The sequence below is a fragment of the Genypterus blacodes genome, unplaced genomic scaffold, assembly GCF_046128005.1.
Source record: "Genypterus blacodes isolate CSIRO-AG114 ecotype Tasmania unplaced genomic scaffold, CSIRO-AGI_Gbla_v1 ptg000209l_1, whole genome shotgun sequence".
Classification (NCBI taxonomy): domain Eukaryota; kingdom Metazoa; phylum Chordata; class Actinopteri; order Ophidiiformes; family Ophidiidae; genus Genypterus; species Genypterus blacodes.
The window spans coordinates 243072-267500 of NW_027467008.1; the positions used below are offsets into that span (position 1 = coordinate 243072).

At 50.3% G+C, this 24429-nt stretch overlaps 3 protein-coding genes across 7 annotated transcripts in view; 2 read left to right on the forward strand and 1 right to left on the reverse strand.

The window, feature by feature from the left end:
• Window positions 1-188: 188 nt before the first annotated feature.
• vps35l (VPS35 endosomal protein sorting factor like) lies at window positions 189-8463 on the forward strand. Its single transcript, XM_076169647.1, has 30 exons — window positions 189-399; window positions 1070-1169; window positions 1254-1436; window positions 1552-1671; window positions 1774-1798; window positions 2008-2087; window positions 2199-2327; window positions 2489-2573; window positions 2655-2711; window positions 2809-2905; window positions 3132-3179; window positions 3271-3364; window positions 3454-3654; window positions 3734-3780; window positions 3869-3980; window positions 4101-4217; window positions 4313-4366; window positions 4460-4540; window positions 4627-4689; window positions 4776-4861; window positions 4957-5037; window positions 5208-5271; window positions 5404-5502; window positions 5632-5709; window positions 5919-6033; window positions 6184-6323; window positions 6423-6588; window positions 6672-6790; window positions 6879-7025; window positions 7404-8463. The coding sequence occupies exons 1-30, from the start codon at window positions 383-385 to the stop codon at window positions 7500-7502; spliced, it is 2904 nt and encodes a 967-aa protein (XP_076025762.1). The 5' UTR covers window positions 189-382; the 3' UTR covers window positions 7503-8463.
• Window positions 8464-9308: 845 nt separating this feature from the next.
• On the reverse strand, window positions 9309-14030 carry get4 (guided entry of tail-anchored proteins factor 4). Its single transcript, XM_076169648.1, has 9 exons — window positions 13826-14030; window positions 12831-12909; window positions 12085-12166; window positions 11651-11800; window positions 11381-11519; window positions 10676-10816; window positions 10493-10568; window positions 10328-10400; window positions 9309-10229 (listed from the first exon to the last, which is right to left on the reverse strand). Exons 1-9 carry the CDS (start codon window positions 13963-13965, stop codon window positions 10141-10143), a joined length of 969 nt encoding a protein of 322 aa, XP_076025763.1. The 5' UTR covers window positions 13966-14030; the 3' UTR covers window positions 9309-10140.
• Window positions 14031-14750: 720 nt separating this feature from the next.
• The window catches only part of mrtfab (myocardin related transcription factor Ab), a 29334-nt gene continuing 19655 nt past the window's right edge, over window positions 14751-24429 (forward strand). Inside the window, exons 1-3 of one of the 5 annotated variants that reach the window (XM_076169638.1) lie at window positions 14751-15083; window positions 15700-15759; window positions 18110-18295. In XM_076169638.1, the coding sequence (XP_076025753.1) occupies window positions 18172-18295 (124 nt within the window). In that variant the 5' untranslated portion in view covers window positions 14751-15083; window positions 15700-15759; window positions 18110-18171. Of the gene's footprint in view, window positions 15084-15699; window positions 15760-18109; window positions 18296-19957; window positions 21001-24429 lie in introns of those variants that run through there. The other 4 variants (XM_076169641.1, XM_076169646.1, XM_076169642.1 and 1 more) reach the window with 4 other exon arrangements.

Here is a 24429-nt window from a genome sequence, read left to right on the forward strand (position 1 = left end):
AAGCAACCCGATCATTTATCGCATTGATTAGTTATTTTTAATTAATTTAGTCTCCATTTGTAAAGAAAAGAGCAAACAGTGTCAGAGTGATACCTCTTCTTTCACTGTTTCACCGGGTGACAGTTCACATGAGGCCGCGCGATGCATTATGGGAGAGTGAGTTTTCTGTCATTGTAGCCGAAAATCAAACAGCACCAAACTCGAGCAGCAGGTGACATTAATGTTTAAATAACACACGTTTAACATCAACACTGTAATTCATCATGACGCCAATATTCAGTATTCCACAAAGCGTCACTTGAACTGGCAAAACGCGTTTTCTAAAAGTTGCTAACAACCAGGAAATAGCCTCCGGTACTAAGAAGTCATATGACGGCGGAAAATGGCCGCGGTTCAGTGGTAAGATGCTCCCTGTTTATGAAAAAAGCTTTTTAGCAACATTGTTCATAACGTAAACATATGCATGCTGATATTTTGCATATTCTAATGGAATAAGTGAATGAGTGCCGGGGTTGTAATAACTGTGCCGTGTCCTAAACTAAACGTCATCTAGTTTGTATTGTAGCTGTTGGTGCTTAGCTAATTAGAAGTCAGTGCAGCATAATCGGGTTTTAAGGCTTTAAATGAAACAAATAAGCCCGTATGAAGGTTTGTCTGTAGCTATGAAACGTACTAAAGGAGTTGTAGTGTCGCACATGTTTTCATCAGTCTGTTATGGGGACTAACTGCGCTTAATTAAGTACATTTGTACCAACATACAGGCTGGTGACAGTCACAGTGGCTCTGATTGTTAAAACCACATAGTGACAAAGAGGTGTGACTCTTTATTGATTGTAAATCAGCTTTGATCCGTGCTCCCTCTGACCTATTACATGTGTCAAATCAGTGTAATCCCCTATTTAATAGTGTGTTATAAAAGGCAGGAGCTCGACAAAGGTCAACCACTGAAGCTTCTCTGTCCAAAACGAGAGTGAGTTCACTCAGCTGCTCCTACAGCTCCTACAGCTGACCACGGTCTCTGTCTCCTGTGTGTCCGTCTCCTGTCTGTCCCCTGTCTGTCTGTCACAAGGCGTTCCCGCGGGCGGCGGTATGATGCAGAGCTCCAGAGGTGTCGTCTGGAGGCGTCTCCAGTTGAGTTTGGAGATTATCACCCCCTCAAGCCCATCATGGTAGAGAATCTACTCTTATTATGTTACAGCAATCAATCAAAGTTCCCCCATCAGTGCCAGTAGTGATGTTGAGTCTCCACACAGGTGACCGACACTAAGCGGAGCCGCGGAGCTCGTAAAGGCAGCACCTCCTCCACTTCATCCTCCTCTTCCTCGGCGGCGACAGACCCCCTCAGTTCCATGCTGGACGGAACCGACCCACTGTCTATGTTCGCCGCAGCGACTGTCAGTGAGACCCCGACCCTGTCTCACAGCGCCTCCACAGGGGTCAGATCACCACCTCTGATTTAATATCAGATATCATCCTGTCTGTGTCTGTGTCTGTCACTGCTGATGTCTAAGGCGAGATTGGAGTTGTGAGTTTGGATCTGTGTGCTTTCAGGACCTGGGGAGGAAGAGGAGGGAGAAGGAGGAAGAGGCAGTGGGACCAGACTTTGAACCCTGGTCAGCCAAGAGAGGAGAGATCCTGGCCAGGTTCACCACCACGGAAAAGCTCTCCATTGTGAGTCTTCCTCCATCAGAAGACCAAACATGTTAGAGGACGTAGTGCTGCTGCTTAGAAAGGTCAAATAAAGAATAACTCCACTTTCTCTCTTCTTTATAGAATCTCTGCATGGGCTCTGATCAAGGTAACAGTGTTTGTATTCTCTGTAATAAATCATAGAATGATTGATTGATGATGATTCAGATGAACAAGTGTCTTATGTTGTGTGTGTGTGTGTGTGTGTGTGTGTATGTGTGTGTGTGTGTGTGTGTGTGTGTGTGTGTGTGTGTGTGTGTGTGTGTGTGTGTGTGTGTGTGTGTGTGTGTGTGTGTGTGTGTGTGTGTGTGTGTGTAGGAAAAGCTCCCAGCCCCGGCTCCTCGGCGGTTTCAGAGAAGGTCCGCACTCGCCTGGAGGAGCTGGATGATCTGGAGGATGTAAGCTGTCTCTGTGTCTCATCAAAGCAAACCTAACTTCACAGTCGAGTCGATCTTCATCCAGCAGAAGGAAGCTACAGTGAGATTGAAGTGATCTGTGTGTGTTTGCAGGGATCCCAGAGAGAGCTGCTCAATCTCTCCCAGCAGGATTACGCCAACCGCATCGAGGAGCTGAACCAGTCGCTGAAGGAGGCCTGGGCCTCCGACCAGAAGGTCAAAGCTCTGAAGATCGTCATCCAGGTGATTCAGCATGAAGCAGCTTCAGACTCACAGCAGCAGCCTGGACTTACAGCAGCATCCTTCCTTTCATTGTAGAAGAAAGAATGTTGCTGTTTCAGTGGTCCTGGACTCAAACTACCAACCTTCTAGCTGCCTGTCTAACCTGCCTGTCTGTGTTTCAGTGTTCCAAGCTTCTGTCTGACACCTCGGTGATCCAGTTCTACCCCAGCAAGTTCGTCCTCATCACCGACATCCTGGACACGTTTGGTGCGTAAACGTCTCCGCTTTGTCTTCATTTTAGAGCTTAAGCGCTTGAGTGATTGTGACCGGAGTCTTCCTCGTTTGCAGGCCGCCTGGTGTACGACAGAATCTGGACCATGTGTTCTGACCCACGACCCTTACCAGGTAACATGTTGTGTCTGATTCCAGGGGCCACAGAGATCAGGGTAAGATATCTGATCGGTCCGTCTGCTTCCTCTCTCCTCCTCCTCCTCCTCCTCAGACGCCTTCACAGTGGACGACGTGAATGACACGGCCAAGGAGACGTGCCTCAACTGGTTTTTCAAGATCGCCTCCATCAGAGAGCTTCTTCCCAGGCTGTATCCTTCACCACCATCAGCTGCACGACTTAACACCGCATTTTACACACAGACCGGACTCAGACTGTAGACTCAGACTCAGACGGGTCTTTATCTCTTTCTTACTATCTCAAAATATAGAAAATCACCTCGGTCATTACAGGTTAACAGCTTCTCCTTCAGTGTGTGTGTGTGTGTGTGTGTAATGGTCCAAAACTTAGTAACGCTCTTTGACTTGTGTGCAAAGTTACGTTGAAGCTGCGATCATGAAATGTAACCGTTTCCTGAATAAATGGTAAGTTCTGTCTTTCCACCCTGATCAGCTCAAAAGCTTTTAAACCAAATCACAGGTTCATGTCTTTACATGTTGTGTTTTCTTTTCTCAGTGGCATTCAGGAGACTCTTCCTCGTTTGACAGCAATGGTCAGAGGGATTGGAGACCCTCTGGTGGCGGCGTATACCCGAGCTTACCTCTGCAGGGTGAGACTCTTCACTGGCATCACGGCTTGTTCTTTGTTTGCGTCCCGGTGATGGAGTTTATCTGAGCTAACCCTCTCCTCCCTCTACAGGTGGGCATGGAGGTCGCCCCGCACCTGAAGGAGAGCCTCAACCACAACTTCTTCGACCTGCTGGACACCTTCCGCCAGGTCAGCGGCGAGAGCGTGCGTAACCAGCTGGTGGTGCAGAGGGTGGAGGTGCCTGAGTACCTGACGCTCTACTCGCCCGCCATCAACTGGATCCTGCAGTGCATCGCCTACAGAGCTCCAGAGGCACGACTAAAGAGGCTCAAACAGAGATCTTAACTTCTTCTTTTCCCTGTTTTTAATGTTTTTCATCTTTCCATTTTAGCCTCTACTAACAGAGATGATGGAGAGATGCAAAACGCTGGCCAACAAGTGAGTCTGTTACAATGTAGTGAGACAAAGAAAGAAGAAGAACGTTCCCAGTGGACTCTAACTCCTCCATGTTCCTCTTTTCCCATAGTGCCTTGCTGCAGAACTCGGTCATGAGGGCGTTCAGGCCGGAGTTCGTGGCAGCCAGAGCCACCGACTTCATCAGCATGATCAAAGACTGTGACGAGGCCGGATTCCCCAAGGTCAGAGGAAGAAGAGGACTGAGTCGGCTTCTCTTGTCACATTTTCTTGACACTATCACTCTCTCATGCATGACCTCACCCTGACTCTGAGTGACTGACCTGGTCCCCGTCTCTCTGCAGCACCTTCTGTTCGGCTCTCTGGGTCGCAGTCTGGCCTGTGCCGACCCCCCCGAGGCCGAGAGGCTCACCGTGCTCAACGAGGCCTGGAAGGTTGTCACCAAAGTCCGCAGCCCTCAGGTACGCCAACGCCTACAACACACACTCGCACACATCCACGCTGATGTTTGTTTCCGTCCCAGTGATTGATGGTCACATGTGTTGGTTCTGTTCAGGATTACATCAACTGTGCTGAGATCTGGGTGGAGTTCACCTGCCGACACTTCACAGTGAGTCACAGCAGGCCGAGTCTCTGTGCTCTTTGGTTTGTTGACTTTTCTCTCTCTGTCTCAACACTCTGTTCCTTCTCTTTCCTCCCTCAGAAACGTGAGGTCAACACGGTCCTAGCTGACATCATCAAGCACCTGACCCCTGACCGGGCCTTTGAGGACGCTTATCCTCAGGTAGGCGACTCATTGGCTAACAGGACATCTGACTTCCTGTCTGGTGTTCTCTGTTGTGACTCTGTCTCTTCTCATTGTGCGTCCAGTTGCAGTCGGTCATCGGGAAGATCCTCACCTACTTCCAGGACTTCTCTGTCCTCTTCTCCATGGTGAGCCGTCGCCAGATCAACAAACACGACCTGAAACTCAAACTTCCAGTCTGCGCTCGCCGCTAACCTTCTCCTCTGTTCCCCAGGAGCGTTTCCTGCCTTTTCTAGACATGTTCCAGAAGGACAGCGTGAGGGTGGAGGTGTGCAGGTCCATCATGGAGGTCTTCATCAAGTAAGACTTTACAGTGATGCAGCAGTTAAACATGAAAGGAGCCACATTTAGATCTATATCACAAAGTAACTGTCTGTCTGTCTGTCTGTCTGCAGGCACCAGCTGGAGCCCACCAAAGACCCTGTGATCCTCAACGCCATGCTGCACATCTGCAAGACCATGCACGACTCTGTCAAGTACGGCCCAAGTGTGTGTGTGTGTGTGTGTGTGTGCACCTGTGTTATTGTTTCAGGCTGATATTCAACTTGTTCCTCACATTCTAAACTTCCTCTGATTGTACTCTGGTGTTGTGTTATGTGGATATGATGGGGTGTGACCTCTGACCTCTCTCCCTCTCCTGTCCCAGTGCTCTCACCCTTGAAGATGAGAGAAGATCTTTGTCTCTGCTGATCAACGGCTTCATCCGCATGGTGAGACCTAACAAGATAATACCATTTATTAGTACGCTTCTGTCATTAAACAGCAACACCGCACACACAACACCAATCAAATGAAAGTGTGTGTGTCAGACGTTTAAAGTCGCTGCTCTCCGTTTGTCTCAGGTTTCATTTGGCCGTGACTTTGAGCAGCAGCTGAGCTTCTGTGTGGAGGCTCGAGCCACGTTCTGTAACCTGGAGCCGGTGATGGTGCAGCTCATTCACGTCAGTACCAGCATGCGTGTGTGTGTGTGTGTCTGTGTGTGTGTCTGTTTGTGTACGTGTGTGTGTGTGCATTTCCTATACACACTCCCGCCTCCTGTTGGCCGGTAATGTGTGGATTCATTTCTCCAGACGGTGAACCAGTTGGCGATGGAGACCAGGAGAGTGATGAAGGGGAATCACTCACGCAAAACAGCCGCCTTCGTCAGGGTGAGAGGGTCGGTTTAATACTTATCTGGGACGACTTATAGACAAAGTGTAACCTCTCTCTCTCCCTGTCTCTCTCCCTCTCTCTCCCTCTCTCCCTCCCTCTCTCTCCCTCTCTCTACCTCTCTCCCTCCCTCTCTCCCTCTTTCCCTGTCTCTCTCCCTCCCTCTCTCCCTGTCTCTCTCCCTCTCTCCCTGTCTCCCTCCCTCCAGGCGTGCGCGGCCTACAGCTTCATCACCGTCCCGTCTCTCAGCAGCATCTTCAGCCGTCTCAACCTCTACCTGCTGTCCGGTCAGGTGGCGTTGGCCAACCAGTGTCTCTCCCAGGGTGAGCAGTGATGGAGACGTGAGGAAGGAGACCCGATTTGTGACCGCTCTTTACTCATTCCCTTCCCTTGTTGCCTTTCTTCCTCCTTTCCTTCCCCTCTCCTCTTCCTCTCTGTCCTCGTCGTCTCACACTTTCCTTGCCTTCCTCCAGCCGACGCCTTCCTAAAGGCGGCAGTCAGCATTCTTCCTGAGGTTCCTCGCTCCATCAGCGTGGAGGGGAAGCTTCGACCCTCTGAGAACTTCCTGCTGGACTTCATGAACAGCTTCCTGGCCACGCTGCTGGTTGTCCCGGTAACGCAGTCCCTTCTAATAGCGTTAGGAGTTGAAGTGAGAGTCCTGAGCGTGCTGTATTTTGGCGGTTGAGTTTATTTGTGTGTTCTGTGTCTTCAGGACCATCCAGAACACGGCGTGCTCTATCTGGTCCGCGGTCTCCTGAACATGGTCCAGGATTACACCTGGGAGGACAACAGCGACGCAAAGGTCCGAGTCTACGTCAGCGCTCTGCCTCTGCTGGCCGCCATGAGCCAGGAGACCTACATCTACTCCATCCCCAAAGGTAGACGCACGCCAACACACCTCGCCTCTCTGAGCGCCTTCATCCTGACGCTGTTTAAATGTTTCCCCCTCTCTCCCTCTCAGTGGACTCCAACGAGACCCTTTATGGAGGAGACCCCAAGTTTCTCTCTGAGATCAACAAGCTGTGCGAGACCCTGATTGGACAGATCCTGGACCAGCTGAAGACCCTCAGCCGGGAGGAGGTGAGATCACACACACTCTACCTGAGAGTCACCGATCTGTATGAACCCTGTGGTAGTGCTAACTCTGTGACCTCTGACCTTCCTGCAGACTGTGCGGCGTCAGGGCGCTCTGGCCTTCTCCCTGTTCGGCGTCCTGTTGGCTCACGGCGACCTGAGGAACAACAAGCTCAACCAGCTGGCCGTCAACCTGTGGAACCTCAGCCACAAACACGGATACTGTGACACACGCACGTCTGTACGTTCACACACACACACACACACACACACACACACACATTCACACACACACTCGCTGGGCCTCAGTCTTATTGAAGTTAACCATTTAAGGATAGAATGTCTCAGTATCTGTGTGTGGAGCTGAGAGTCTTCAGGTTCTCCTCTTGTCCAGCAGGGGGCAGTAACGGCTCTCAGGCCAGGGACCCTTCATCCCACATGTTTTGCACATTGACATCTACCCATAATCCCCTCTGTTCCAGGGTTGTCTCAGATGACCTTCTCACCTGACAGCACCCAAAGTTCATATCACTAAATCACCCTTGGCGATGGAGGAAGCTGTTTGTAACGCCGTGTTTGTGAACGCTGCCTCTTAACACCGTCTGCCCGTCGTCCCCAGGTCCGGACGCTGGAGTTCATCAAACATCAGGCTCAGGAGGTTGACGCCGCTCACCTGTCAGACATGGTCCAGAGGCTCCAGCTGCAGTCCCGCACCTGAACGCCCCTCGCCCAGGCCGCCGCCCCGTTCCACCCTCATTAGGGAACTTCCTCCCTCGCCACAGATCAGGTTTGAGTAAATTAAAAACAGAACAGAATCCCACCTGCAGCAGTGAAGCACGGCCGTCTGAATGTATTTACCTCCACAGCTGAGAGCAGAGAACATTTGCTGGAGTTTGAATCATGGTTTATCTTTAATTGTGCCACTAAATATCCAAACTCTCCTCTGACAGAGAAATGTTTTACACTCCTAGACTGAAGGTGTTTGTGCCAATGTAGACTTTCTCAACCATTCGTGTCGTTTTGGTGTCAGGAAAGCACTGACATCCAGAATCCACTCAGCAGGCCTGCAGGTCTGTGACCCTGATGGATCCAGGACCAGGAGCCTGTAAACGCTCCTCTACATGGAGAGAGAAGTTTAGATAAATATGTTCACCGTTGCCTCAAAGTGTTTTTCCGACCACATTTGACCCTGAAGCCTCCGTGTGTGTTTACTGTTAGAAGAGCGGGACAAGTTTAACTTCTATTGTGGCGCGCAGAACTTAACCTGTGGATCCATCCAAAGACCTGCAGACCTGCTAAGACTAAGAGGATACGAGCTTCATCCCTGCTCCTGACTCATGTACACTTTAAGAGTAAACTCCTTCTCTCCAGATTAGCTGGACTCCTCAGTGTTGCCTGCTTGTTCTGGATCCTAACCTGACATCGTGTGTCACAGTATTCATCTGCTTCCCTCTGACCTGCTCACACTCAGATCTGTTTCCCATCACTGCTTGATGTAATGTACAGATTGTACAGAAGAAAGAAATGAAAATACACACGTTTGTTTCAAGACATTCTCCAACTCTTCTCAGTTGTGGTTTATTTACTCAATTAGTGAATCATTGAAAAGGCAAACACTCCCCTTAGGTGTCTTAAAGGAAAAGGTTATCAAAAACTAAAGCAAACAGCTGCGATGACGCTCGGCCACACGGCTGGGCCTTCGGTCTCTCACACACACACACACACACAAACACACAAGCGTTTTTACTGCAGATTAAAGGTGAATTCTTCCAAAACGGAATTCAGATTTGGGGGCAGATTTCACTTTTAATCTGTAGATGTCAGTTTGTCTTCTTCGCTGTAAGAACCTGTGGTGACCTCGCCCACACCTCCTCCTCCTCCTCACACAGACGCCCTCTCGCCCCTTCCTCCTGCAGCAGCACCACGACATTCAGCCAGCCAGTCACACGCCGATAATCAAACAGAAGTAAATGAGCTTAATGCGACGCTGGAAGACCTCTGGACGATTCCTAGGTTGGTGCCGACTCCTCGATTATCTGGAGCCGCTTGGGCTTCTTCACCATGGAGACGGTGAACTGACAACCAGACTCCATGTGAGCAAGAAGAAGTTCAGATTAAAGGATGTGAGAGAGGGAAAGCTGTGTGAGGCGAGTGTGAATGAAACACACACACTCTGGATAGGAGCAGGAGGAAGTGTCTGCATGTCGGCTGAATTGATGCTGGACTTCTGATTCGTCTCCAAGAGGAATTGTTTGGTTTGCAAGTAACAGAAACAAAGAGGAACCAAGCGGTCTTCTCATCCTGTGTGTGTGTGTGTGTGTGTGTGTGTGTGTGTGTGTGTGTGTGTGTGTGTGTGTGTGTGTGTGTGTGTGTGTGTGTGTGTGTGTGTGTGTGTGTGTGTGTGTGTGTGTGTGTGTGTGTGTGTGTGTGTGTGTGTGAGTGTGAGTGTGTGAGTGTGTGAGAGAGAGTGAGGTGAGGCTCTAACATGGAGGTGCAGCAGCAGAAAGTCATTTTAATCAACTCATTAACAGATAAGGGGTTTTTTATTCATAACAGTCGTTGAACACGGACCAGGTTGGATGTTCCCAAACAATTCCTCACGGGAGCGTGGATGGTCAGCGTGTGTGTGAGTGTGTGGGAGGTAAAACACGGATCCAACCGGGTTTGGAGTTGGACGCCGATAGAGATGACGACCATCGCTATGACGACCACCGCCTTGACGTGTGGTTCAACACTGAAGGATTCGCTCAATGACCTCTGACATAAATAACTTTGACCCTTGACCTTCTGGTCCATGAAGCTGATGGACAGACTGCAGACGCGGACTCCACTGGGAAATCTACAACAGAAAGAAAACTACCGGCCGGCGACGACGACGCGGCTCTGAGCGAGCGCTGTGTGGCGTCGGGTGGATCGCTGAAGTAAGTAACGCGGCGGACCCTCTTATAATGATGTGATGACATCATTATACAGAGGGGCTTCATCTGCCATCCTCCCCCGAGTCCCAGAGGACGGTGGGACAGACAGAGCCTCCGCCAAACTAACAAAATAATGATTGAAAACTAAAGAATGTATCATCTTACATGAAGTCAACACAGGAAGTCGAGCGGTTTGGTGCCGTCAGTCCAGGCGGTGCTGAGGGAGGTGTTTGGCGACCGGATACTTGTTTGGATTTCAGACTAGTTAGGTGGGATTGAGGGGGATTGAGTCAAACAGCACGCCTCTGAAAACGCTGAGCCGCACTCCGCCCCCCCGGTCTGGAGGTGAAGGTGGGCGGGCGGGGGGCCGGTTGGTCTTCCTCTTTTTGTGTTCCTGGTTTTGTTCTCGTTCCTCCTCCTCCTGCAGGGCGGCGAGGCTCAGTCCAGCTCGATGGGGCTGCTGTCCTCCTGGGCCTCCTCGCCGTCCTCCTCCTCGCCCGACCCCATCAGGCTGTTCAGCAGGTTTCCTGGAGGACACGGCGAGCGCGAGCGTGAGCGTGTGTGTGTGTGTGTGTGTGTGTGTGTGTGTGCCGCCTCAGCAACAAGCATACGTGTGTGTACTCACCTAGCAGTCCTCCGTACGATGGGGACTGTTTGGGCGGAACGCCAAAGAAAACTTGTCCTATTCTGTCAAGATACTGAAGAAGAGGAAGGAAGGAAGGATACAGGAAGTGTCAGGTTTAAGACTTCATAACCCTTTGATCAGGTGAGTCACGGCTTCATCCCTCACCTCATTATACATGGGGTCCCTCTTCAGTGAAGGCTGATATTGCTCACATAACACTGTGAAAACTGTTAATTTACCCCTGAGAGAGAACAAAGACACATCTTCATCATCTTCATCATGTCACAGCTACAGGTTAGTAATGCTATCATGAAGAGAAGGTGATGGAGCCTCTGAGATGTTCCTCACCCATCCACTGCCAGCAGCAGAAACCAGATAAAGTTGAGGAGAGGCTGGACGAAGGGCGGCCCCTTCTCTATGGACGGGTGTTTCTCTGTGTATGTGCTGAACACCACGGAAGCGCTGTTTTTGTTCTTTAAGCAGAGGAACCTGGCAGAGGGGAAAGAAGACATTACATTACATTACATTACGAAGAGGAGGAGGAGGAAGAAGAGGAGGAGGAGGAGAGTGACGATCAATCAGAAAAACAAACTGCTGACAGAGAGGAAATGGATCCAACTGCAGGCTAAAGGAAGCAGCGTTCTTCTGAGGATACTACACCTTTAAAAGCCAATACATGATTCTATTGTTACGTTTACTGGAAGATAAAGACCAGCGCCGGCCTCGTTTCCAGGCCGACGGGCCGAAATCAGAACCTCAGGGTGGACTTTTGTTCAGGAATAGTAAAGAACACAGAGAGCTGCCAGATATTCTTTACCCGGGAGGAGCTAAGGTTTCATGGCAGCGTTATACGTGGAGAGTGCAACTTTATCACCGTGTGTGTGTGTGTGTGTGTGTGTGTGTGTCTATCTATACACACATCAGCGTATACACAACATTTGTCTCCCATTTTACAGCTTGACTTTGAACTTTGAGACCCTGGACTCTGAGCCTGGGCGCTTCAGAGCGGCGGCCATGCAGAGTGACAGCACCTCTCCATCAGTGTGGACTTACTGTAGGACGGCCTGCGCCACAAACATGTCGACCTCACTACGGAAGCCTCGTGACGCAGAATACTCCACCAGCATCTGAGCGCAGCCCTCCCCGTCCGACGAGTGCAGGAAGTGGTAACGAGACTCGCTGTAGTTTTGCTCTGAACAAAGGAGAAAGGGAAACGTTAGGCGAGCGTCCACAGGGACCAGGGTTCAGGAAGGAGACGCCACCTTCACGCCACCTTATTTCTGTTCCACGTCAGATTGGAGGACTTATTGATCAGCTGATTACCTTTCCACAAGGTGACGGCCAGCAGCTGGTGTAGTTTGGGATGGCCCAGCTTGCCGGAGCCTCCAGTGGACCACTTCAGGGCTCTGGACACAAACGCTACTCTCTCTGGGGAGTTCTGGTCCATCCGGCTGAACAGCTTAGCCAGGCTCTCTGTAAACAAAAACACACACACACAACCCAATTCAATGTCTAGCTACACTGTTATCATAAAACAGCTTCTCTGAATGTAATAAGTTTGAATGTAGCCTCTCCCTGTGATTCCTTCAGACTCTTTGTTTATCTAAACGTCACTCTGCTGTTAAAACATCGCCGCAGTTGACCGGCAAAGTAGGAGCGGACCCGGAGCCACACACTCCACCGGCTTCATGAATACATCTAATTACAGACATAGCTGCATTAAACATGTAGGGCTGTTCTTGTTTTGCTTCACTCACCTAATATGTCCTCCTCCACTTTAGTCTCAGACTTCTCCAGCGTCTCCAGCACCAGCATGGACAGATCTGCTGCACTGTTCTGCTGCGGAGGGAGACCCAACACAAACAAATGTGTCATCACCTCAGTTCATTTCTATTGTCATGGCGACTGGCAGAGGAGACATCAATTAATCTCTGAGGAAATCAATTAGGAAACTATAATAATAATAAATGTAGAGGTTATTCATTAGAGGAACTCCTTCGGAATACAGATTTATGTGAAACGTTTAGTGGGGAATTCAATTTAGCAACTTGACATGATCCTCTGTAAACAGGCAGAGGTGTTTTGAATATTTCCATTAATATTCTATGTTCATGTACATGAAGGGGGGGGGTTCAGGTTTATATAGTTTGGGTCCCAGCAACCACTGAGTATAGAGACAACAAGCCGCTCAAACAGCTGTGACAGTGTCCACAAAGCCTCAGTGAGGCGTAGCGAGGGTGTTCTACAGGTTTGTGGGTGTGACAGCACAGATGCATGTTAACAACAGAAATATGGGCCGGTTTATTATTAAGACCACAACCCAAAACAGAAAGCTGGGGGTTCTGCATTTAAACGAACACGTCTGACACTCGACCCACAGTAAAGTGGAACCTGAGCAGATTATTACCAGCCTCCTTGAGTGGAGTTTACCCCCTGAAATGTGAGAGGCCTGGAGATTGAAATAGCAGCAGCAGCAGCAGTGTGGTGGTCTTGGTGGTCGTACCTGATTATAGCTGAAGAAGAGCAGAGCCCCGTTGAACATCAGCTCCCTGGCCTCAGCATGCTTGGCCTGTGACATGTACCTGTGGGGAGAGGGGGGCGGGGGGGTCAGCTTATTGGGGTTACCTGAACGCAACACATCACTCAGACTGGCCCTGCTCACTCTGCGTTGGGTTGTATTCACTTTGATCGTGCAGACAGGGGATGGTTCAGTCTAATGAGCTTTGTTTGCTTACATGAGGCAGCGTTTAGGTATGACAGTTAATTAACAGAAATGAACCTAAATGTTGCTCTCCTAAAGCGTCGACGCTGTGCAGACGTCCTTCTTTTTCCCATCGATCTCCCACTTTAATGAGCAGAAATATAATCGATTATGTTTGAGGCAGGTTAACGTGGATTTGGAGATAGTTTGTCTTTGGATCAACACCATCCAGGTGTTCGTGGTGAATTAGGAACAATACGATCGCAGCCCTTTTCTACCTGCTCGTTTATTGAAGTAAAGTGATGTTTAAATGCTATATTCAGGGCGTTTGTTCCGCTCCGGGCTGCGCCTGTAGGGGAGCAAACACCTTGGCTGCGGTGAGTGATTAGCTCGCTATCGGCTAACACAGCTGGACGACGTCTACGTGCATTTGAGTGGGATGACAAAACAGCGTTTGACGTCGCATGAATCGGCCTGTGAATTGTAAACACACACCGGAGCCGTTTGGCTTTAGCTTGGCAGGTAGCGGCTCACAGGCGACCACCGCTAGTTGTGCTGCTAAAGGCGTTCCTTGTTAGCTAGCAAAGCGGTCCCATTTTGTCATTTGGATGATTGACAGATACTATCATCCAACCAAACCGACTATCTGACATACGTGGGCGTGTCCCGGTCAAGAATCTACCAATCGGAACGCGCAGATTCGGTAGCAGGGTTGACTGGCAGAACGATCTGGAACAGTGAGGCAGGCCTCAAAGCCGACGTCTATTCAGATCACAGCCGAGATGAAGAAGTCTTACCTAAAAAATAAAGTCCTGTACATCTGGTGTGCTTCGTAATAGTCTCCCTTCTCCACGCTGGCTCGCAGTTTGCCCTCGACTCTCTGCACGCCTCCACGGTTCCTGGCGCTGGAGCACCTCAGAGACTCCTGCTCCGACATGGTTGTAGCTCCGCCGCAGCGCTTTCTCCGACTGTTGACAGGGAAAACCGGATAGCTTAGAAGATGGACCCTCGTCGCTCGCCGTAGCTGAGAGATTGTAGTTTTGTTTTTTTCTATCGACGGAACTTTAATATTTTATTTGTATTGATTCTGTTTACACGAATAATCAGTATACTAGACGATACTGTAGTTGAAATTTCAATAAAAATAGCAAATGGATGTTATAGCAAACGCAGCAAAACAACCTTTACCTCTTCTCTTGAAACCTTAAAATTAGTAATTGAACTTCATTGAAACGATGACAAATCACCAATCAAACGGATTGACTGAAAAGAGTATCATCATGGCGTTTGTAATTTTTTACATGCTCATTTGCGTTTGGAAAATTCAGTAACAATTATTCTTGCAATGGAATAAAATAAAATTTGTATTTTTGTTCGTGGCAAAGTGCCAAAATAAAGTGTGTCATGTGGCGAAGTGGCCGATTAAGCAGCAATCATGTCTAATTCCTATTCCCAATTCCTGTCTAATTATCATTGCAGAAACAAAGATTTTAATATTCTGGTAGAAGAATTTGTGGAAATATTGTACTATGAGAAATAAACTCGAAATAACAAACAGAAAACTACACTGACTTTCGCAATATAATAATATGCTGTAAACAATGTGGTGATGTGTTTTAGTTGTATTGTTATTATGATATACAGACAGACGCGCTGGGCTCCAGACTCGTGCAGTACACAACTTTGACCACAGGACGGAGACAGACACTGCAGATGTGTGGCACCGTACACAACTCTGTGCTGTGTGTATCTTTTAATTTTCTCTCCTATATTAAATGTTCATATACTAAACGTGTATCTTTGGCTAATATAAACACATACGCGTCTTCTGTCGTCTCCTGCGGCTTTACAGCGGAGCGTGAAAATAGTTTGCAAGTTTTACGTCCAGCGGAGGAAGTGAGGGCTTTGCGTCCCGACCAGAGGAGGGTTTTCCGGCTAAAGTTTCCTTTGTGATTCGGAAGAGGCGGTGTGATGCCAACGCCGTCTGCAGCTACATCACCGGAGTGGCGACCATGACCAGTAACCGGGGACTCTTCCGTTGAATAGCTACTGTCGGTACGTAAAGACAAACATCAAGAGGTTATTCTGCGGGGAAACCAGCTGCGTGACAACTACGAACTGTGCGGAACAGTTAGCTAGTAGCGCTGCGTAGCTTAGCCTGCTAACGGAAGCTAGCCGTGTGTGTGCGTGTGTGTGCGGCGGGGAGGCAGCAGGGACACCGGCAGCTCCCACAGTTTCACAGTTAGCCGTCATTGTTATTAGCACGTCCGCTCGGCTCTTCGCGTGTGTGTGCCTCCTCACACGGGGCCTCGGTTTGTTTAGTGCCCGTGTTTGTGCCCACCCACATGAGCTAACAGTAGCCTAGCCCGGCGGTGTGTTGTGAAGTGACAGCTGCAGTCTGCTGCCCCGTGACATCTGTGGGGTGTGGAGGCCTCCTGCGACGTGGATCCTGTCTGGCGCGTTATTACCTAAACCCTAAACCTAACCTTCTCTTCGGGAATCATGTCAGAGTTTTATGAGAATCTCGTCTGTATGTTAAAGTCACATTGACGCTCAGAGGCTTAATCCTCAGATTAGAGGCGCAGACGAGAGCTCTGGGTTTGGCAGAGAAAGTTGCTCCTCTGTTGAAGCTGCTCTTCTTCATCTTCTTCTCCTTTATTACTCTTAACAGAACCGTATGAAGCTCTGTTGTGCTGAGATGGAAAAACACCTCACCGAGATTTAGCAACAGGTAAGTGATCCATGTCTGCTTATTTCACCCGCCCCTCCACCAGGAGGAAACCTGAGGTCTTATTATGAAAAGGTGTGAAAATACTGCAGTGTGTGTGCGTGTATGTGTGTGTACACCTGTGTAATTGCATTTCCAAAGACTAGTGTGGGCGTGTGGAGAGGAATGCTGTTCTCCAAAGCTTAGCAGCAGCAGCAGCACAATACAGGTAGCATGTTTGGACAGCACCTTCCTGGACACGGGAGCTGTTGGGAAAGTGCGGATTGGGTGACTGATGATGCACTGAGCGCGTCTGATTGAAGTTTCTGTGGTTAATTAACTGTACAGAACTTGATATCCAGCTCTCTGTGCACACGGTGATTAGCTGGTCCTCAGAGAACCTTCTACACTAATGAGGTCTCACTATTTGCAGACAGATGCACAAAGCCACATGTGTGTTCGCGTGTCCCCGTCGTCAGATACAGATCTGGATGTGCTGCATTGGTCCCTTGCAGTGTTCACATGTTATCTCCATGTCCCATCACAAAGCCCTGTGGTTGTCTTACAATCTAGTAATCTAGTGACTTCATTTCTTTACATGGATGTTTTTGTCATAATGCAGTCGTCTAATCCTTAATTGTTGATTGAATGCGACTGCACCTCTTTCTGAACTCATGTTCTTGTTTATGAGTTGGAGCAGAGAAGCTTTTGCCTGCAGCCTCTTTAACTTCAGTAACATGTGATTATCACTGCGGGGTCATGTTGCGTACACACTCATGTGTGTCTGCACGGCTCTTTCCACGCATATCTGATTTTTCTGTCTGATTGTATCGAGGCACACTGCTCTGCTTCACGTGGCCTGGTTGAATGAGACTTCTCCCAGATGCTGGTGTCTACTCAGTGCTTATGCAACAATATGTATCAGAGGCCTCTCATTGAGATTCATGGTCCTATCCTTATTTCCTGCTGCGATGGCGAACACGGGGGCCAGTGTTCATGTGTGTCAGCAGAAAGGAGAGGAGAGCAACTGGAGCACAAAGATGATGAGGTTTTGGATCTGGACTGTTTTTCCCCTTGAAGTCGACTTCGAATCTGTTTACGTCTCCGCCCAGATCGCACGATTTCCTTCCCCCAAGTGTTTTTAATAACATGATGCCGCTTGCAGACGTCCGCGGGGCCAAGTTGAACGTTCCTGGTGTGATGTGGTTGTGTGCGGCTGTGCGGGCTTGTGTGTGCTGGAATTTGATTGTAAGAGAGAGGAGACGACACTGCCTCATTGTTTTCATGCCCACTGTGTGGTAATGACAGAATCCCCCTCAGACACACACACACACACACACACACACACACACACACACACACACACACATACACACAGACACACTACGCAGCAGCAGCGGGCCGCCCTTTGTAAACAGCCATTAGTGATTTGTCGTCAGGGTAACCAGGCCTGTTCAGTCCAGTTCATTTTTACAAGATATGAGAACAGAGTTGTGCTTGTGAGGTCAAAGCCAAACTCTGTCCGGTTGCTCTGGTCCCTCTGGTTGCTCTGCTCTCCTGCAGCGTCCACGGCAACAGTTGTAAAAGCTCAAACATGCAAATTCTTCCCCAATGCTGGATTTAATCTCTAGCCTACAGCCCTGCATTCTTCCTCTTGCCTGGGCTGTGTGTATGTGCGGAGTGAGACACACACACACACTCACACAGAGGGGAATGTGTGTGTTCCATAATTACACCAGAGATGTGCTCAGTTTTCCGGAGATGGCTCTTGCTGCTTGTTGTGGCCTGCCGGCGTGCCTTGGGAAATATTTATCTCTCTTTATTGCGTGGCTTTGTTGAGTGTGCCGCTCTGTGATTGGCCCGTGAAGGCAGGCTGAGGTCATTACATTCCAAACGCTCAGCGCTGCCTCACATCGGGTCAAATGGTTCCACGGGCAAAAGCAACACAACCGCACAAAAAGCTGAAGAAGTCTTAATATGCTTAGCTGTGTTTATTCTGAGTGCACAAATCTTTAAATAGATGTTGTGAGCGTGAATGACATCTGGCAGCATTCCAGATGTGATGATGTGACAGTTTATGGACGCACACACACATTTATGGTGACAGTGATTCATCAACCATGACAGGGAGATGAAGCCGTAAACACCGGGGCAATCAGGAACATGGGACTTTTTAAACTTGCTAAACAATTACTGGCAGCTACAGGTGGGGTGTTAGGGGCGGGGCTACACAGGAGGGAGGAGTCACCCATGTTAGTCTGGTATGAAACCTGGAAGTCCCCTTTACTCTTAAACACAGCGGTTCATGTCATTCCTATCCTGTCGAGCGCTTTGATTGTGACATTCACCTTTTGTTCTGGTGTCTTCGCCGCAGGTCTCTCAGTCAACCTGGCAACGCTACACTCACAGAAAGGGGAGGAGCCAATTCCGGGAGCGATGGAAGTCGCCGGGGCCGCCGGCTCCACCCTGAGCCCTCAAAGCGAAGCGGTGACCAGCGAGCTGCAGGAGTTGACCCTTCAGCCCCCCTCCATGGTGATGCCTCTGCAGGAGCGCAAGAACGGTGAGAGAGTCGCACCGAAACACGCCGCCATGACACTGAATGCTTCTTAATGTCACATGTGAGAGCAGGAAGGAGTCAGAGGAGTCAGAGGAGTCCTGCACTGACCCAGAGTGACTCTCACAGCTCTGAGGCAGCTCGCCAGCGTGCAGATGTTTATCCAAAAACGCTCTGGCACTTATGTAATCCTCCCGTCTGCTCTGTATCGCTCCATCTCGTATGTAAAGCGTGTTTACTGAAGCTCCGGCCCGTCCCTAAACACTCCATGGCACATTTTTCTCACAGCTCTTGTCTTGTAGCGGCGCTGTTCGCTGTGAGGAGGAACACGGGGGAACTGTGGTTCTCATAACTTGGGCTTGACCTTTGACCCGTCCTAAACTCTATCTGAGCAGAAATAGCTTTACTGTAAGGAGCGGCGTGTTTATTATTACTGCATGTCTCAGGCCCAATGGATGGTGCGTTCAGGGTCTGAGCTGCAGACTCTCTGTGCGGTGCTGAGGTGAATATGTTGGCCCGCAGCGTCTCGTCCTTCATCCAATGTAAACCCCAACAAAGTGTGTGTGGTGAGAACATGTTACATAAGCCAGGGCAAGAAGAGAAGAGAGGGAAGAAGAAGAAGAAGAAGTTTCATGTCAGACATGTCTGGACTTCTTGTTCGTCCCCCCCCCTCTGTGTGTGTGTGTGTGTGTGTGTGTGTGTGTGTGTGTGTGTGTGTGTGTGTGTGTGTGTGTGTGTGTGTGTGTGTGTGTGTGTGTGTGTGTGTGTGTGTGTGTGTGTGTGTGTGTGTGTGTGTGTGTGTGTGTGTGTGTCCAGGCTGCTGTTTACTCTGAGGTTGTGTGTGTGTGACACATCCATCAGGGTCACTTCCTCCCTCCAGGTTGATGGAGGTTCCAGCTCAGGAAAGCCAGATTGTTGTTGTTGTTGTTGGATTGCCACAATATTAGAGACACTCCTCTTTCACCCTGGGGTGTGTGTGCAGAGAGCTTTGGTCTGCGCGCACACACACACACACACACACACACACACACACACACACACACACACACACACACACACACACACACACACACACACACACACACACACACACACACACACACACACACACACACCTTGCCCTATCACACAGGTTGGCCAAGCTGATCATTGTACTTTGCTGGGCGTTGGTCATCCTGTCTGCAGCAGGCAGAGGTGACCTGCTGCTGCTTCACAGGAGGAAGAGGAGGAAGAGGAGGGGCCAGTAAATGATTGCTGGAGCCTGTGGGGCCTCTAACAAAGTGACAAAGAGGAGTGAACAATGATAGTGAGTGGTGGAAAACAAACGGTGAAGCCAGGTGAGCGCTGAACACGGTCACAAGACTGTTTGTCTCACACAGGCACACAAAGACACACACACGGCCTCGGGCAACCACTCCCAAAGCTCGGCTCTGGTAGCCCGGCCTCTTCCTCGCTCTGCGCTCAGCCAGCCAGCAGCAGACGTGTCGCTGCAGGCATTCCTGCTGCAAATCTGACACGAAGATACTTTCAGAGAGGCAGGGGGGGTGGCAGCGTGTGTGTGAATGTGTGTGTGTGTGTGTGTGTGTAAGAGAGAGAGGACGGTCCCATCAGCTCTTTACATCCAGCACCCTTACACACTGTTACACAACACCGGGCTCCTTCCCCTGTGAGAGTCGAGTGAGCAGGTTTGTTGTCAAATGCAGAAACACAGAGGAGATGTTATTCAGGACGAGGACCTGAGACGAGTGTAGAGCTCCAAGTGCACTCAAGTGTGTGTGTGTGTGTGTGTGTGTGTGTGTGTGTGTGTGTGTGTGTGTGTGTGTGTGTGTGTGAGTGTGAGTGTGTGTGTGTGAGAGAGAGAGAGAGAGAGCACTGTGTCTGAGAAGTTTGGAGAACAGTGACAGGAGCTCTGGGCTATGATTTACTCTCCCATTGTTCCCGGTCACACAGCGGCCCTGCAGTCGTTCCCCTGCACAGGAACGCGGTCACGGCCAGAGAACGCGACTGTTAACGCTGAAAACACGGAGGAGAAGTGAAGGAGCGAGTAAGTGGGAGCGAGGGGAGTGTCAGGCAACCGGAGGAGGAAGGGGAAGAAGGGAAGAGAAGAGGGGGAGGTCACGTCTGAAATGGCTGGATTGCATAACTTCTCTGAGAGAGCGGAGGGAAAGAAAGGGGAAAAGGAAAGGCAGAGCGGTGCGTGTTAGCTCTGTCGGCCAGAGGTGAGCCCAGTCACCGGCTGGTTTACACAGAGAGAGAGGGAGGTGAAGAAGAGGAGTGACCTGAAGAGAGAAAGAGAGAGAGAAGAAGAAGAAGAGTGACCTGAAGAGAGAGAGGGAGACATAAAAGAAAAGAAAAAGGTGTAGCCACAGGAAGACAGGAAGGAAGGTGAACCTGGTCTCTATCCAAGAAGCAAAAGGGGACAAACACACACACACACACACACACACACACACACACAGGCCCTCCCTCCCTCCCTCCCTCCCTGTCGAGGCGTGCACACACTTGCAGGCTGTTCTGAGGAAGGGAATGTCGGCCTCAGTGTAACTCTGTGGAGTAGCAGCTCGCCGGTGAGGACGGAGGAGTTTCCTTCTTCCGCTGGACTTCTTCTTCTTCTTCTGCACTTTCTTTGTACTTTTTGCTCGGCATGAGTGACTGATCGAGCCTGGAGGAGGAGAAGTTTCCCTGCAGCATGGTGCAGAGGGACAAGTCAGGTAAACTTCCTCTCTGCTTTGTTTGCATGTTTAAGTCGAGCGGCGGCGCCAGCATGGAACCTTAAACTCCTCCGACTCTCTGCGCTTGTGGCCTGCAGACGAGTTTAGAGAGTTTGTCGTGCCGGCTTTTTTTCCCCAGCGGTGCGGCGTGTTTACCGAGCGGCTCGTCTGTACTCCTCTCAGCACCTCAACCTTTCAGACGGAGCCAGTTATCCGTGCGGAGGAAGCTCGGTGTGATCGCGTCACGTCTCTAACTTCAGATCCCATGTTTCACCTTCATATAGAATCGTCTCAGACTGTAAGCAGCTCCGTCTCCTGTGTGGAACGAGCTCTCCCAGTGTGTGTGTGTGTGTGTATGTGTGTATGTGTTGTTCTCTGTCACATGAAGGCAGCAGAGGTGATGACGGCGTGTAAACAGTCACTCTGCTATCTGTTGTCTCGTGCAAATGGCATGTAAACAGCCCGGGCGTCCTGTGACAATAGTTACTGTGCAGACCCGTCCTGAACGCTAATCCGCTCTGAATCGCTCTTCACACGGCCGGAGGAGAACGCCATCACACAACACAATGGCATTCTTCTCCTCGGACACACACGTTATCCTCCTCGGGCTGCGGGGAGCCATCATCTGATTACAGCAGCGTGGAGAATAGACTGCAGACTGATCACTGCCAAGTTTCAGTCATTATCAAGCCATCAGCTGGTGATGTAACACCTGCAGCTCATTATAAAGCCCATCAGACGGTTTACCTGAGGAGGCGTCCCAGACAAAGGCAGAAGGCAGCGCCGGGAGGCCCGGTTTGGGGTGGAGCAGGTCGGGGCAGAAGGGGAAGGGAGGGTGCAGTCTGGGTGTGAAAGGTGCGCCGGATGATTTGGACTCAGACGGCGAAGGAACCCGTCAGCTGTCCGGTCGCAGAGCCACCTCTCTCCGAGGACTGCAGGCTGGGGTCCAGACGGAGCTCCAGAGGGCCCGGCTGACGGAGGCCGGATGTCGGGGAGAAATAGGTTAGAGGCGTCTCTGCTCCACATTTCACAGGGAAACACTGGCTTCACTCAGAACACAGTGTTCCAGACCAGACTCACACGCTCTCTGCTGCAGGGAGACTAGGAGATGGGTTTAACATGCATGCAGGCGGCGTGTTGGAGCCAGACACACACTTCATGTGTCACTCTGACAGGCTGCAGCTCTTTGTTCCATCAAAACATTACAGCACATCTGCTGCCTCGCTGTTTCCCTGCAGGCTGCAGGTTTGCATGTTTCAAAAACCCAGTAAGGTCTGTGCTCTGAGCCTGACTGGGCGGCTCTGAGCCTGACTGGGCAGCTCTGAGCCTGACTGGGCAGCTCTGAGCCTGACTGGGCGGCTCTGAGCCTGACTGGGCGGCTCTGAGCCTGACTGGGCAGCTCTGAGCCTGAGCCGGACCCTCCTGCCTGCAGTCTGTCCTGAGTGGCGGCTGTCAGGAGTGGGTGTGTCTCTTTTGCGTTGGCTGAGGCTGCAGCCGCTCTGAGGTCTGAACCCACAGCCTGCTGGTGCTGGTGTGTGGATCTGTTGATCAAAGTGTGTGAGTATAGAGGGAGCTCATGCTGCGTGGCTCTGAGCTGGAGGCGAGCGGCCGAGACCCTGAACGACCCTAGGAACATTAACTGGACACTTTCAAACTTTGAATGTTCTGTGATTAAGGTGATCAATGAGCTTTTCACACACACACTTTCATGTCACACACACACACGTTATCGTCACAAATCAAACTGAGCGTCCTGTGAGTAACCGGCTCTGGATTATGTGTGTGTAGATCAGTGTGTTGCCTTTATATGCATTTCCTCAATGGGCAGACTGGCGTTCCACTGTGTAGCAGGAAGTGAACGTGCTGAGGACAGGGAGCCGTAAATAAAGGATCCATTAAAGATGTAAATGTCTTCAGGTTTTGTGCCGGTCAGTATTTAAGATTTGATGTCCAGATCTGGAGGCTGGGCTGAGATTCAGGGGAGCTGATGGTGCGGTTATGTAACAAACTGGGAGGCTGCCAGCATCAGAGGCCCCACAACACTCAGTCAGTCTGAGAGAGAGAGAGAGAGGGAAGGAAGGAAGGAAGGACGAGAGACACAGAGTGAGATGGAGACGAGAGAGAGAGAGAGAGAAGAGAGTAAGAATGAGAGGATAGAGAGTAATGACAGCATCCCAGAGGAGCGGAGCTACGGGCCGGGTGTTGTGTTTCATCGCTATTCACACACACACACACACACACACACACACACACACACACACACACACACACACACACACACACACACACACACACACACACACAGCTGAGGCCTCTGTGCCGACGACGCTGTGGCGGCAGGAGGATAAATAAACTCCATGATGTCAGAGCAGCCGGGGACAAACGCACAGAGCAGCCAGAGCGATCCCCCTTTACAGGGCGGGGGGGGGGGGGGTGTTCTGTTCCAGCAGGCACCTCTGTAGTTATGTAACATCTGGAATCTAAACAGCTGGAGAGCAAAGGCTGAATGTAAACACCTCCAGTCCTAAACATACAAGAGGGAACATTTATGCATCTGTGGCAAGTTTGGAGAGACACTCACATGTTTACTGTGTCCTGCCCCCCCACACATGACTCACCAGACACACACACACACACACACACACACACACACACACACACACACACACACACACACACACACACACACACACACCGAGCGTCTCCACGGCTGCTGTGTCTTCTGAGGCCTGGACATGCACTCACAGGCACTGGTACTTTTCCAGTTTCACAGTGTGTCCTGACAGCACGCTATTTCAACAAACACACACACACACACACAGGTTTGATTTGTGCGATGAAGTAAATTCCTGTTAGATAATGAGAAATGACAGCATAACCAAACAGCCTGGCAGAGATCTGTAGCCTGCCGCCAGAGAAAGAGCTTCATCAGCAGAGCAGAGGAGAGATTTGTAGAGATCTGCAGGTCTGCTGCTCGTAGCAACAAGAAGGCAGCGCTCACACACACACACACACACACACACACCAGCACAGCGCTTCTACAAGCCCACTCATGTAGCCCACAGCAGGGCCGCACATACGTGTTCTGCTTGGGCACCGGGAGAGGCAGCAGCTCTGAGCTTTTTAAGGCAGGAAGTGCGTGACTGACCACATCACAAATCCACTTGATTTCATTAGTCAAATACAGAGGAAGATGAGGAGAGGAAGACAGGGAAATGTGCTCATGACTACCACTCTCTGTCTCTCTCTGTCTCTCTCTGTCTCTCTCTGTCTCTCTCTGTCTGTCTCTGTCTGTCTCTCTCTCGCTCGCTCGCTCGCTCGCTCGCTCGCTCGCTCGTGTGTGTGTGTGTGTGTGTGAGGTTTTGTGTTGACACTCACAGCCACGTGAGTCTCACTCTGTCTGTGTGTGTAGCTTGAATAATACAGCAG